Source organism: Corvus cornix, chromosome 2 (assembly GCF_000738735.6).
Source record: "Corvus cornix cornix isolate S_Up_H32 chromosome 2, ASM73873v5, whole genome shotgun sequence".
Classification (NCBI taxonomy): Eukaryota; Metazoa; Chordata; class Aves; order Passeriformes; family Corvidae; genus Corvus; species Corvus cornix.
The window spans coordinates 69,426,608-69,440,623 of NC_046333.1; the positions used below are offsets into that span (position 1 = coordinate 69,426,608).

The following is a 14,016-nucleotide window of genomic DNA, read 5'->3' on the forward strand; positions in this document are numbered from 1 at the left end:
TGAAAGTTAGAAAAAAAAATTTAAAAATGAAAAATAAATCGTGAGGAGGGTTTTTTTGGCCGCCACTCCATGAGCCGCAAGGTCAGTGGTATAATTTTGACATTGATTATGTAGCTGTTCTGGTCTCAAGTCTGCTCCCCTCCCAGCGTGGTGTGCGAGGATTGTATTTGAAAGGGAGGAAGCAGATACCGAAAGTGATGGCTGATGAATTGTCTAAACCCTTCAGGGACATTTCGTGCGGGGGCTCGGAGGCAGCTCATCAATAAAAGCCTCCCGGATAGAGGAGGGAAAGCGAGAAAGGGTGATGGGTGTGGGGAGGACATGGACCCTGGAGGCACTATTGCTCCCCCCTTCCCCTTTGATCTGGTAGCGGGGGGGATCGTAGCAGACACGGGGCTTTGGAGGTATCGGTGTAAAAAGGTGTGTATGGAGGGGGGAGAGGAGAGGAGATGCATCCTGTAAATCCAAGCACACCCAAAACAAACAAAAAATACTAAAATTTAAAAAGTTTAAAATCGGTTTTATGGTTTCCTGCTCCCGCGCCTCGAATCGGTCCTGCTGAGGGTCGCCGAGGCGGGAGGTAGCGGGACCGCGGCCGCAGCAGCCGTGCCCGGCCCTAGCAGGCTCGCTCCTGAGGTGCGATCTTGGATTATTACTTTTTTCCAAACTATGTTCGTAAATCATGTAATAATCCGGCACTCAGTAACTCTGCCCTACCTTTGAGTGGGTCGTTATGTTTTATGGGCTTTACCTAAAAATTAATGCAAACCTCTCACGAAAGGAGAGCGGGGCACGGGGGGGAGGCGGCGAGGAGGAAAGGAGAGAGCGGGGAAACCTGCTCCTGATTAGTGCCTTCCCCAGCAGCGGGGCCGGGGCTGCGGGCGAGCCGCTCTCCGTGGCCCCCGGGCACCGCCGCGCCGCGGGTGAGGGGCTCGCAGGGTCGCCCGGAGGGGCCGGCTTGGTGGCTGCGCGCATCGCTCCGAGCCCTTCTTCCTCCGAAATTAAAACACCCTCACACACCCTCGGCTGCTGCCGATACGCCTGCCGTCCCAGCCAGCCCCCGCGATGGCTCCCCCCCTCCTGCCCACCCGAAGGGCCCCGCTGTCTGGCGCCGGGGGCGTCCCGCGGAGTTTTTCACGCGGATTTCTGCGGGAAGAGGATGCCGGCCCGCCGGGGGCGGCGGCGGCCGGAGGGCTCGGCGTGAGGGGGGAGTTCCTGGGGGGGCGGCGGGGAGCAGGGAGAAAAGCGCAGCCCTCTGCCAGGGCCGGGGGCACCGCTGGCTCCCTCGCCCCACTGAAACTATTTGTCTGCTGCAAATGGTATGGAAAGTAATTAAGGTCGGCGCATGTATGAAAATTATTGACAATGTGTAAAGTTAGAAATCTCATTTGATCGGAATGTAAACTTGGGCGGGGGAGAAGCCAGTCAAAAAGGTGCCGTGTGTTCAGATCTCGGGCCAAAGCGTGTTTGCCCTTATTCGCGGCTGTCAACGGGGTATGCAGAGCAGGATCGGGAGACGGGGGGGCCTTTCCCTACAGCCTTGCAGAGACACGATGAATCCCTACAAGGGCTGCCGCTAACACTTTTTGCGCTGGCGCTGTTGGCACTTGCGCGACCTTTACCACTGAGAGCGGAGCAGGATGTGAAGGGGTGGAGGGTATCGCATCCCACACCCGTGTCTTTTGCAGCCTTCCTTCGGAGGTCTGCCCGAGCCCTCAGCCTGCCTCTTTCCCGGGAGCGCGGCAGAGCCTCCACCTGCCCGGAGCCGCCTGCTCTGCTGCCGCCGCCCGGCTGCCCGCACTGCGCCGGGACCTCACCTCTCCTCTGATCTCGAAACATCCCGCTTCTTATTTTACCCCGCGCCTGTCACGTTTTATTTACACCGACAGAGGATGCTCGGAGACAAAAGAGTATTTTTTTTTCTACGTCAAAGATGTTTTATATTTTTGGAAGGGTTGTGTTTCCTTTTAGAGAGGTGACCTATATCCTGACCGCTGTAGGGGGTTTATTTTGATGCTCCGGGAAGTTCAGTTGGAGCTGTGCAGAGATGGGAGGGGATAAAAACTTTAACATTGTCATCTGGTATAGGAAACGCAAACTCTACGCACAAAATCACTCGGTGGAAGTACTTCGGGGCTGACACAAAACCAGCGCTGTTACAACACGGGGAGCGAGTCTCTGTGCAGGTTTATTCACCGCGGTGTCCGAGCAGCCCCGGCCGGCAGAAACACCCACGTTATTTGCAGGGCGGCCAGGTCCCCTCCATCAGTCGGAGCCCCTGCTTTACCCTGCATCTGGGGGCCCCCTTTCTCCCGTGTCCCACCATTCTGGGATGGCGGGGAAAGCACAGAAGGGCGTGCGGGACAAGCTGCTCCCTGGGACCCAGCAGACCACCGGCGGTAACCCTGGCACAGCCCCGCAACTTGGTGGAATTCCGCTTGGCTGAATCCTGGGTTTAGGGAGCTCAGACAGAACGCGGGCACCTCAGACTCGAAGGGTGTCTGTCTGCTACGGCTCCCGGGCAGTGATGAGGCTGGGGTGGGATGCAGGGGATGCAGGCGATCTTGGAGAGGCAGGGCTGGGGGGTTAACAGTGCAGCAAAACCTTAGGCGTAGGTGTCCCCCGGAAAGTCTAAACGCTGAGAAACTCTTTTTCAGCCCACTGAAGAGACCAAATCTCTGTGAAAGCAAGACCTGTCCGGAGGGGGAGGATGGGGTGGGCGGCGGGGGGCGGATATTTCTCGTCCCCGGTGTTCAATGCTTGCACTTCCCCTCCGCGGGGTCCTCCGGCCCTTGAGGCCCGTGGAGTCCCGGCTCCCTGCGGGACGCCCCCAGGAGCCAGGGTCCTGCGGGTCCAGCGTGGGAGAGTTGAGTGGAGCCTCTTCTCCCACCTGCTGAGGCCGATTTTCCCCTGGAACACAGCTCCCTAAAGGCAAATAGATTCTGCTCTTCGGCTGGCTTCTAGCCCAAACTTTGTTTCCCGCCTGGTCTTCCTCTCCGTCCTCGGGCACTGAACAAAGCTGCCCCGGCCCTGAGAGTTGTGTAGCAGGGAGGAATGGGAAAGGTGCGCCCCTACGATTTTACGATTATCACATTCATGTAGATGTTCTGTGCCAGGCTTAGCTTTCTCCCATGTTCAGATACTGCCGAAAGATTTCTTAAGGTATTTCACGGAAAGCCAACCAAACCCATGTGGCGATACCCCAGGCGATCCCCTGTAAAACGCCACGAGAAGCACCAGTTGTGTGCAAGGAGCGTGTCTGGAGCTTTTGGAGTCGGGCTGGTGTTTTGGGTTTTTCCACATGGGAAAATGTAGTGCGTTTGCACTGAATGTCCTTGTCTGCCCTTGAGATGGGAGGTGTCTCAACACCTCGGATTGTCGTGATCATCTCCCCTTTTCCTCTGCTTCGGGAGAGACCGACCCTCCAACAGGACCTGGGGAGAAGGGTCCTGATGGCAGCCTTCAGGGAGACGTCTATAAAAAGAGTCACGCCTGCTGCCTATTGCGTATGCAAAGAAAAAAAAAGGAAGGGGGGGCGTTAAAAAAAAAAGCGGAAAAACCTCTCTAAACAAACAGCGGGATCGCACGGCTACTGCCAGAGGTCCCGAGATGTCAAGAGGTCCCGGGAGCAGCACAAAGGACGGGACAAGACCGCTGAGAGTCCCTTCCCATCCCGGCCTTTCTGCTCCCTCCGCCGCGGTGGGATTGCCCCCCTCCACACCCTCCAGGTGGTCGCCCCGGGCCGCCGGGGCAGGGAATTGGGCGTTTCACTGCGGCCGCAAGGCTCCTTCCAGCTCGTTAAAATGCCCGCATGCCCCTCATGCGGAAAGGGATCTCTGTCAGTCGCTGTAGATCGAGATCTAAATCCAGGCACCCTGGAACTGACAGTTGGAGGAAAGTCCTCCAGGGCTTAAGGAAACGCACTTTTACAATACTGGAGGGATTTGTTTAAGTTTCAGTCTCGGCTTTAATTGAAAAAACGCTTCTCATCTGCAGAACCTCAGAGGAGAGGAAAGAGCCTGGAGCACGCAGTTAAAAAACGGAGGAAAAGAACAGAAAAAGAACAAAAGGGGGGGGGGGGGGAATGGACTCCAAGATAACCGTAAACATTTATCTTTCATATTTGTCTCCCATTTTCTTAACTGGTTTAGTCTAACTTATTTCATTTAGCTCACGAAGCAGAGGGAACTGTGTTATGAACATGAAACTGAAACCGCAATAATGAAGAGATTTCCTAGAATAAAAACTATGATTATACAACAACATCTGAGTAACCAAATCTGCCAAAAAGTTTAATTTCCGTATACTTTGGTAAAACAAACCAGTTGTGCTCCGAAACTAGGATCAGCTCAGAAATGGATACACCAACCAAAATAAACATCTCCACAAAACAGCAAATGCACTTCTGTTTAATCACAGGCAATTTAAATCATTTTTTAAAGTATCAGGATCACGTCTTGGAGACTTTTTAATGGTGTGTTTCGAACAAGCATGTGCTGCGAAGAAGAGGACGTTGCTAACAGGTAGAAGATGGAATGTGTTAGCCCCGATTCTCGTATCAGAACTGTGTCGAGTCAGGATTGAAGCAGCACGCGGCTCTGCCACACGGCTGTCTTTCCCGGCTTTGCTTCATTGTCTGTCCTGTCTCGCACCGCGGAGAAACCCGTGACACCCTGGTACATCGTGACATCTTGTGTTGGGAGTAAACGATTTTTCCCGCTCGACTAAAAGTGATGATCGAAACGAACTGTCTGAATCGGGGGCAGAATAGAGTGATTTACAGGCAACGATCCTCCCCCTTGCCTTTAATTCCTTTGGTCTCCTGAAGATCGCAGAGATTATTTGGACGCGTCACCTGAAGATGACATTTAGACAGACATCCCGCCGAGGAAGGTGAAAAAGCACCCTCCCTCGCCTATCTAGAGCAAGGAAAGATGTTTATATATAAAACCACGGATATTAAAAAAAAAAAAAAAGGCAGAATAAGTCGTTACAACGAGATCAGGAATCGCACATCGGCCTCCCTGCCTTTCCAGGGAACAACAGAAGAAAAAAAAAGATAAGAAGTAAGAAGATAGATAGATAGATAGATAGATAGATAGATAGATAAATTCAATTTTCTTCCTTCTTATTTTTCTTTTTTTTTTTTTTCTTTTAGTTATGGGAACAATTTAAATCGATGCCTCAGGAAAGGTAAACATGGTCTATGGACCGAGCGATTATTTTTTCTATTAAAAATGTGTCGTAAACATTGCCGGGCTTGGTAGTGTTTTTCTTAGCTTATCCTCAGATACAATCAAGCCATTTTCGGACACATTCCCATGTATGTAGCAGTGGTGATCTGGAGGAAGCTGTCGACGCCTGTTCAGTTAATTTAGGTTTTCTTTGTCTAATTACTGTGGAGCTTAGGGAAAAGGAGCCGGGCTCAGGGCAGTAAACTGACACTTGGGCTCTGTGTGTGGTATCCAGGCAGAGTTTGATGGAAAAAGCCTGCTTCCACTCAACTGCAGGTCACTGTCTGGGACCAGCCCCACCCCCTCCTTGCCCGTACCCACCAGCGAGCTCTCAGCACGGAGCTGCACTGGAGACAGACGGACACACAGACACACACAGAGCACTGCAGGCACGCTGACACGGCGTCCCGCTCTGCTCGCGTCCTTCCCACCCCCGTTCCTGTGCTCCAGCATCCCTGTCTGCTCTGCCTCTTGTCCTGCTGCCGTCCTCCTTGAGTCTCCAGTTTGATTCTGGAGCCTCCTCCATCATTCGTGAGCAGGCCTGTGCCTCCGCCGGCCTGCCCCCCTCCGGCGCCCCGTTTCCTCCGGCAAACGGCGTTTGCCAGCACGGGTGACCCACCCGCTGCACCGGGGGGAACGTCCCTGGGGCGTGGAGGGAGGGCGCATCCCTGGTCCTCGGACTCTACCCCTGCTCCTCTATAAAATGAATGACATTTTACAGGGCCATGGGAGGTGGCAAGGGGGAGCGAAAAGCCTTAAAAAACAGATGTCTTGCAGGCTTGAGGAGCAGTAAACACTGCTGCCTCGGGCTCCGCAGGGTGGGCGACCCCTTCACACCCATCTACACCCGCACCCGAGCGGATCAGCGCCCGTGTGTCCCGGCACGCACCGGCGGAACTAAGGGCTGGCAGCCGCTCGCGTCGCCTCGGGGCCGTGTCGGGAGCAGAGAGCAAAGCGGTGCCTGTGGGGCCGAGGGAACCCCGGGAAGGCGATAAGAGGGACCGGTGCGAGACCGGCAGCGGGAGCGAGCCGGGACTGGTGCCGCAGCAGCAGCGGCAGCAACAGCAGCAACAGCAGCAGCAGCAGCAGCAGCGCCTCTTGCCCAGATGACGGGTGGACAGAGGCCAGCTGGAAAAGGGGTGGTCTCTTTCTCCCCCCTCTCGCTCCCCCTCTCTCTCTCTCTATCTCTGCTGATTTCTCGGCCGGATTTAGGGGGGTCTGCGGGGAAAGGGAAAAAAATAATAGCAAGATTGAAGGAACTGATAGGCGATCGCGCTGTGCCTTTTACGTAAAAAAAAAAGTATATATGAAAGAGTAACAGTGCGGAAGAGATTGTGGGGCGGGGGGCAGGCTCTTGCGCTTCCTCTTCTTGCCGGATTAGGCAGCGGGATGGTCCCCAGGTGGGGGGCAGAGGAGGAAGCGGAGCGGCGCTGAGCGGAGCCTCCGCGGGCGGCGCGGCGCAGGGAGGGAGGGGGCCGGACCAGGGCCGGGGCCGGGGCCGGGGCCGGGCCGGTCCATCCCGCCCAGTGCCTGGCTCCGGCGGAAAGAAGAGGAGCCATTGCGCAAGGGACCGTGGGGAGGGATGCGCAGGGCGCTGCCGCAGCCCCACCGCCGCCCGCCGCGCTGAGGAGGTGCCCGGAGGACAGCGGCTCCCACCGCCCCCCCCCTCCCCCTTCAGGGCACCTCCCGCCCCGGTACCCACCCCGCCCGGCTCCCCCCCTTTCCCTCCCAGCCTCACCCCACCCTGCCCCATTCCCCTCCCTCCGCCAGATGACCACCGAGAGCGGGCAGCAGCGGCTGGAGCCCCCCCGTCCCTCTCCGCTCCTGCAGCCCGGCTCCCGGAGCTCTCCAGATGAGCCGGCCGCCTTCCTCCGCCCTGGAGACTCCACCTCCTCTTCCTCCACCTCCACCTCCTCCTCCTCCCTCCTCGGCGGCGGCGGCGTCCTCCAAGAGCAAGAAGGCCAGTTCGGGGCTGCGGCGGCCCGAGAAGCCCCCCTACTCTTACATCGCCCTCATCGTCATGGCCATCCAGAGCTCGCCCTCCAAGCGCCTAACCCTCAGCGAGATCTACCAGTTCCTGCAGGCCCGCTTCCCCTTCTTTCGCGGCTCCTATCAGGGCTGGAAGAACTCCGTGCGCCACAACCTCTCCCTCAACGAGTGCTTCATCAAGCTGCCCAAGGGCCTGGGCCGCCCGGGCAAGGGCCACTACTGGACCATCGACCCGGCCAGCGAGTTCATGTTCGAGGAGGGCTCCTTCCGACGGCGGCCCCGCGGCTTCAGGAGGAAATGCCAGGCGCTGAAGCCCATGTACCGCATGATGAACGGGCTGGGCTTCGGCGCCTCCATCCTCCCGCAGGGCTTCGACTTCCAGGCGCCCCCCGCTTCCCTCGCCTGCCCACTCCAGCGGCTACAACCTCGACATGGTGCCCAACGCCATGGCCAGCGGCTACGAGGGACTCAGCGGCGGCCACCACGTCCCACACATGTCTCCCAACCCCGGCTCGACCTACATGGCCAGCTGCCCGGTGACTGCCAACGGGGACTACGGCCCCGACAGCAGCAGCAGCCCCGTGCCCTCCTCGCCGGCCATGGCGAGCGCCATCGAGTGCCACTCGCCCTACACGAGCCCTTCGGCTCACTGGACAGCCTCGGGGCCTCGCCCTACATAAAGCAGCAGGGCCTCCCCGCCGCCAATGCCGCCTCCTCCGGCATCCACTCCAGCGTGCCCTCCTACTCCCTGGAGCAGGGATACCTGCACCAGAGCCCCCGCGATGACCTCTCAGGTAGGGCGCGAGGGGCGGCGGGGGCGGCGGGGAGCGCGGCGCCGGAGGGGGTTTTCGCCGGCGACAAAGGTTTCGCGCGGGGAAGCCCGGACCAACCACAGTGTCGGAAAAAAGAGGTGCATTGTCTGCGAGAGGGAAAAAAAATACGCGTGGGTTGGAGCTGTTTCTGTTTCGGGACAGGGGGGCTGTTTGAGGGGGGCGGCTGTGGGCACGGCTGCGAGCATCCCTTCTGCTTGCCCAGTGCCAAGAAGGAGCACTCCGAGGAAAGCCCGGCTTCGTCCCCGCTCCGCCCCGGCTCGCGCGTCCCCCTCCCGGTGCCAGCGACATGTGCCCGGCGGCGGCAGCGGCTTTGGCCCCTCCGCCCCGTGCTGCGGCTTCGCTTCGCGGGGAGCGCCGCCGGGCATCGCCGCCGCCTCGGTAAACCGCGCTCCGCGGAGACGCGCCGCGGGAGTAATCAAATAAAGGCATCAAATATTACCCTCTATACCCTACGGGGGGAAAAAAGGGAATTAAAAAAACAAAACAAAACAAAAAACAATCTCTAACACCAAAACCACCCGCTTATCTTAAAAAATGCTAGGGAGATTAAAGCGGATCGAGTATTTTTCTGCAACCGGAGGGAAAGAGTTCTCTGGTCGCTGTCTCCCACCCCCTCACCCCCTCCCCGGCCGGTGATTACAGACAATGTCTGCTCAGAAAAATCCGAGCACAAAAATGGGTAAAAGATGTTGGGCTCTTACGGGGAATTTTTCCAAATAGCCCTTTTAAACGTGGGTCCCAGAGGTTAAGCAAACAAAGACAGTCTGGGCTGGACCACACCGAAGAGGATTTTAGCCTGACTTAACCCCTATGAGAGCGGGGTCTTGTTCAATTTTATGGGAATTTCAACAAGTAACAAATACAGGCGACCCTCAGCTCAGGGTCCCCTCCCGCCCCCTCCCTAGGCTCCTGTCAATCACTCTCCTGTCCCTCTGCGAGCGCCGCAGCCTGCCCTGGCCTCCCCACAGCCCGCGGTCGCCGTGGGGAGGGCGGGCCGCCGTGCAAGTCGCTTTGCCATCACCGCAGAAGGGATGTGGGCTGTCAGGGAAAGCGAGCAATTGCAAACTTTGCTCTCTTAAAAACAAAAGACCCAAACCCTGAATAACGCTGATGTGCCTTCTGGGCAGAGGCGGCTGCAAAGCGGGTCGCCGTCTTACCGGCGTTTCGGCGTGGAGGAACGAGGGGACGAGATGCGTCCCCAGGTGGGCTCCACTGTGCCCACAGGACTCTGCTGCTGAGGTTTAAACCAACTTTTCGGAGACGTAGGGAGTCATTCCACGTGCTTTTTAGGGCCGGGGCGTGAGGCCGGCGGGTTTACAAGGGCATCCCCCGCCGAACTACGTACCTTCTCCATTAGGAATTTCTGCTTTGCTTTGTTGTTTTTGCTTGGATCTTTGTTTTCTTTTCTTTTCCTTCCTTTGGATTTTTTTCCCCTCTGTTTGTTTGACTATTTGCGGCCACACAGTCCGCCACGCAGGGCCTGTGAGGCCACGCGTGGTGCAGGAGTAGGACTGGCCGGGGAACGGGACTGGGAGGCAGCTGCCCCCTCCTCCTGCCAGACACTTGAGGTAAGAAAGCTGATTCCTGGAAGAGAAATTTTCATCCAGAAGCAGCTCGAGAATACCTCTTCAAAACAAAAAGCAGAGGGAGAGAGAGCAAGGGTGCTGGTCCTCCCGGAGTTCCACTGCTGTTTCCGAGGCCTGGGCGGTTTAAATCCGAATTGTTTTTGTTCAAGGACGAGTACAGACGCATACGGACCGCTGGACGCTGTCTTAATGCCGACCACGAGCGTCTGTTTCCAGCAGCTCAGATTTAATGCCACCGCTGTGCAAAACGGTGTTTCTCCGCTTGTTTTTCCGTATCTGGGCCCAGGACTTTAGTGAAAGCCATACCCAGTCCTTGATTAACTGAAAAAAAATCAAACCAAACCCTTTATTTTCTATTTTTAAATTTTTGAGTGGATCCAATCCTTATTTGTGCATGATACGTAAAATCTCTGTGGCACAAATATTTCAGAAGAGTGAAAGGAGAAGGGGAAAAAGGATCCGAGCTCTTTTATTTGTACTTATAACCAGCAATAATCTTTCTCCTCCTCGCCCCACTAAAGCAGTAGCAAGTGAAATTGGCCTTTTCCTTTCTCTTAGTTAAATGCAAAGCAAATTGCGTGGCAATCGGTGTTGATCGGTCAATAATACTCTGCCCATGACAGCGTCAGGGAGGACTTAAAACCGTGAATTTCTATCAGACCCAAGAATAAGAGAGGTAAAAATTAGAAACAGGAGGCTGGGTTCTGCTAAAAGGATTTTGAAGCTGGGGGGCGGGGGGAGCCGGATTTTTTTCGCAGACTATTAAATCCTGCTAAATGATTGAATCAGGATTGTAATAAAGTGCCCCAGTTTATGGTGAGCATACCAGCAGGGTTATTAGAAAGCCGAGGAAATCCAGCGAAATAATCACTTTTATAAAGTGAGCTCTGCAGGGTGAAGGAGGGGACAATGCCGGAGGAGAACGGGCTGTGCGCGCCGCCGGCCGACGCCGCCAAAGGGTTCGGCTCCGCCATCCTGAGGAAAACCGGGGACGTTTCCCTCCTGTTTTTTTCTTTTTCTTTCCCCCCTTTTTTTTTCCCCTCCTACCCCCTCACTCTCCATCTCTTTCTTTTGCTTTTTTTTTCTCCTCGCTTTTTTTTTTTTTTTTTCCCTTGACCCTCGGTCATATTTGACAGGATCCCGCTAGCCGAGTTTGACATCCACACGCCAAACCAAAACCCTCTCTGGCTCTACCCTGCGGGCCTTGCTCGGGCAATGCTCCCCTCCCCGCCGGATCCAGTAGGAATCCTGCCAGACCAAGGATCCCAGCACGGTCCTACGGCTCGGTGTTGGGGGTGGGGTGACGTTTCCCACGCGGCCCCCGAAAGGCTGCCTTAGGCTGTGGGAAATTACAATGGGAATTTGCAAGGTCATTTGCATGTCGGTGCCACGGATGTACTTGGCTTGTTGTTGACGAACCGTAGGGTGTATCTTATGTTTAGGAAAGCGCACACGCGAAAAGGCGTGAACGCTCTTACACACACACACATAAATAAATATATACTGTATCAACACACACATGGATCGTGATTGGAATCCAACCTGCAGCCACTCAAACTAGAAGCAAAATCCTCCCAGGAACCGGGTAGGGATCGGGAAGAGCAAGGGAAGGTGGGAATCAGGTTCAAATGGCTGTGGTGCACGCAGGAAAACACGCAAGTGGCATCGTCTCCTCCTTCTCTCTCTCTCTCGCACACACGCACAAAACACACTCCCTCATCTATCCCCCACACAGAGGCTGAACTACCCCTCCACGTTGCTAAGTACCCAGGCAGAGGGTAGACAGACAGCAGTGCGTGTGTGCCCACGCAGGAGGGATGCTCAGGGATGTCCGTGAGCCCGGGATGCGGCCGGGCACGTGTCCTTGGGCTTCCACCTCCGCATGCCGTCCTGTCCTCAGCCTGCGTGCCACACCGCGCTGTAGTCTAGAACCTCCTCGCAGAGCAGGCTCGGGGACTCGTGCGAGCACGGGTGCAGCCCCGAGCCTACCTGCGGGCGGTGAGGGACTCCGGGGAATCCACTTCCCCTCCTCGCTCGGGGCAATGGGACCCCAGGTGTCTCTGCCCTGCAGCGGATCAGACTCTGCCCCCGGGGGAATGTCCAAGTCCGCTTCCAGCAAAGCCAAAGAGGAGTTGTCAAACCTTGCAGGGGGAGCCGAGACCAGGGGTAAAGGGAGCGGTGTGCCAGCTCTGTGCAGGCAGCTTCTCCTTCCTGCGGGTGAGGGAGGAAGGGCTGCTCCACCCTGGCTAAGCTCTCCGACTTCTGAGCAGCTCTTGTTATTTCCTTCTCTTGCAGTGGGACTGCCTCGCTACCAGCACCATCCCTCCCCGGTGTGTGACAGGAAAGATTTTGTCCTCAATTTTAATGGCATTTCTTCGTTTCACCCGTCTGCTAGTGGATCTTACTACCACCATCACCATCACCAAAGCGTCTGTCAAGACATCAAGCCCTGCGTGATGTGAAGGCAGCGCCCCAACAGAGACAATCAGGTGTCACTGAACAGAGCCGAGGTGTAGACGGACCCACGCAGATTAAATATAATGTGCACTCTAATAGAATTGATAGTACACGAGTCACTTAGCAAATTTGCCTAAGGAAGCAGTGTTTTCGGTCCCGCTCCACCCCCTGAAGGACACGTACAGCCGATATAATGCTCCAAAGACCTTACTAAAAGAAAAATGCCTTGCGTGATGTTTTGGGTTAGGGGGGACGTAAGTGTCCTTATGCCAAGTCTGACCACCTTAATCATAAACCGCCTTTCTGTGATCTCCTAAAGAACCGAGCTTTGGGAAAGGGAACAATTCGATATATTTTTACACGAGAAAGTGTCTTTGCATAAGAAAAATAAATGTCTCAGCACCTGCGAGGACTCCCCCTTCTGTTACTGCGTTAGTGGGAAATTTACTTTTTTATTGTGTTCTCTCCCCGAGCCCCACCAAGGACACTTTGTATGGACTTCAGCACCGACCGATTGATATTATTAAAACAGTATTGTTTAGCCCTTTCGTGTATAGACTGTAAGAAAAGTTCAATTTTTTTTCCAGTATTGCAGCAATACAACGTTTTGTTTTTTATTTTTACAAAAGTTGTTTTCTACCACAGTATTTTTTAAAAAATTATTTTAAATAAATCTCGTGTATACTCACACAGTATTGCTTTAAAAGGAGAATATATTTGCACTTATGTATACTTTTTACAGTTTGCCAAAATATTTTGATGTAAATTTCTTTTTTTCCAATAAAATGTATATAAACGACTATCACTGGACAGGCACTTATTTTCCCTTGGCTCCTTCTGAGAAAACTCTTCCACCCCAGCATCCGAGACAGTTAAAGATGCAACCCCAAATCCTCCAGTCGGAGGAGGAGAGCGAGAGGTTGACTCGAGGAGGCCAGTGCCGTGGTCTCCGGGCTGCACGTCCCGCCGTCACCCACTTCCCACCCTGCTTTTCACCGCTGCTGGATAGACTTTGAAATAACCGAGGCAGAGGACGCAAAAGCCGGAGGGTTCCGACTTCATGATCCTCTCTTCGAGGGCGCCTCGAGGTCTGAAACGCCCGCCCCGTTCTTTAGGGATGCGTCCGAGTGTCCCCGTGTCGCCTTTCCCCACAGCCCCCTCGGAGTCGCTTTGTGCCCCCACGGGACTTTGCCAGGTGTGGGGGCAGGAGCCCCTGTGCAGTGCTGGGTTGGACATGTCACGGGTGGGCGGCGAGAGGATCCGTGATAAGACCGTGGCTTGAGAAGGTGTGGGGGAAGCATTGACAGAGGTGTGGGCAGCGAACGGGGCCGGAGGGGGGAAAAGAAAAAAAAGGTACAAAAGAAAACTAAAAGGGACCCCCGAAGTACCCCATGCAAAGCATCTCCTGCGCCCACGATGCCGCCGTGCCCCGTGGATGGCGAGCGGCCAGGAGTCGGAGCCGGGCGCCAGGAGCTGCTCGGCCGCGCGTCCTGCAGCGCCCACGGCCGCGCCAGCCCCAGGGCGGGCGGGTGCGCTCCCAAACCACCCCGCAGGGCCCGGCCCGGCCCGGGGGCAGCTCGGCACGGCCACCACCCCTCGCGCAGCCCGGCCCGTCGGGCGGGACAGAGTCGTCCCCGTACCCCAACGCGCCCCGACCCCCGACTCTGCCCGGCCCCGGGCCCGAGCGCTGAAAAAGGCGGAGAGAGATTCAGCAAAATCCTCTGTGCATGTGTGCACGCATATGTGTGTGTGTGTGTCTGTATATGCGTGCACGCACTCACACACACACACACATATATATAAATTATATCTATGTAATTATACATAGAGATAAAACTCTTCATCTTTAAAATACGTATTTATGCTCAGACATGCCCTTTTCTTCCCTGAGCTTCTCAGGGCCTGTGATAAATTATA

The 14,016-nt window shown here is 55.6% G+C and overlaps 1 protein-coding gene across 1 annotated transcript; it reads left to right on the forward strand.

Annotated features, from left to right (window-relative positions):
- Positions 1–6,816: 6,816 nt before the first annotated feature.
- Positions 6,817–12,926, forward strand: FOXF2 (forkhead box F2). The gene is given in 9 exon segments (XM_039550133.1): positions 6,817–6,840; positions 6,842–6,955; positions 6,957–7,037; positions 7,039–7,117; positions 7,120–7,156; positions 7,158–7,629; positions 7,631–7,880; positions 7,883–8,017; positions 11,938–12,926. Coding segments are annotated over 9 exon segments (1,359 nt in total). The 3' UTR covers positions 12,105–12,926.
- Positions 12,927–14,016: the final 1,090 nt, after the last annotated feature.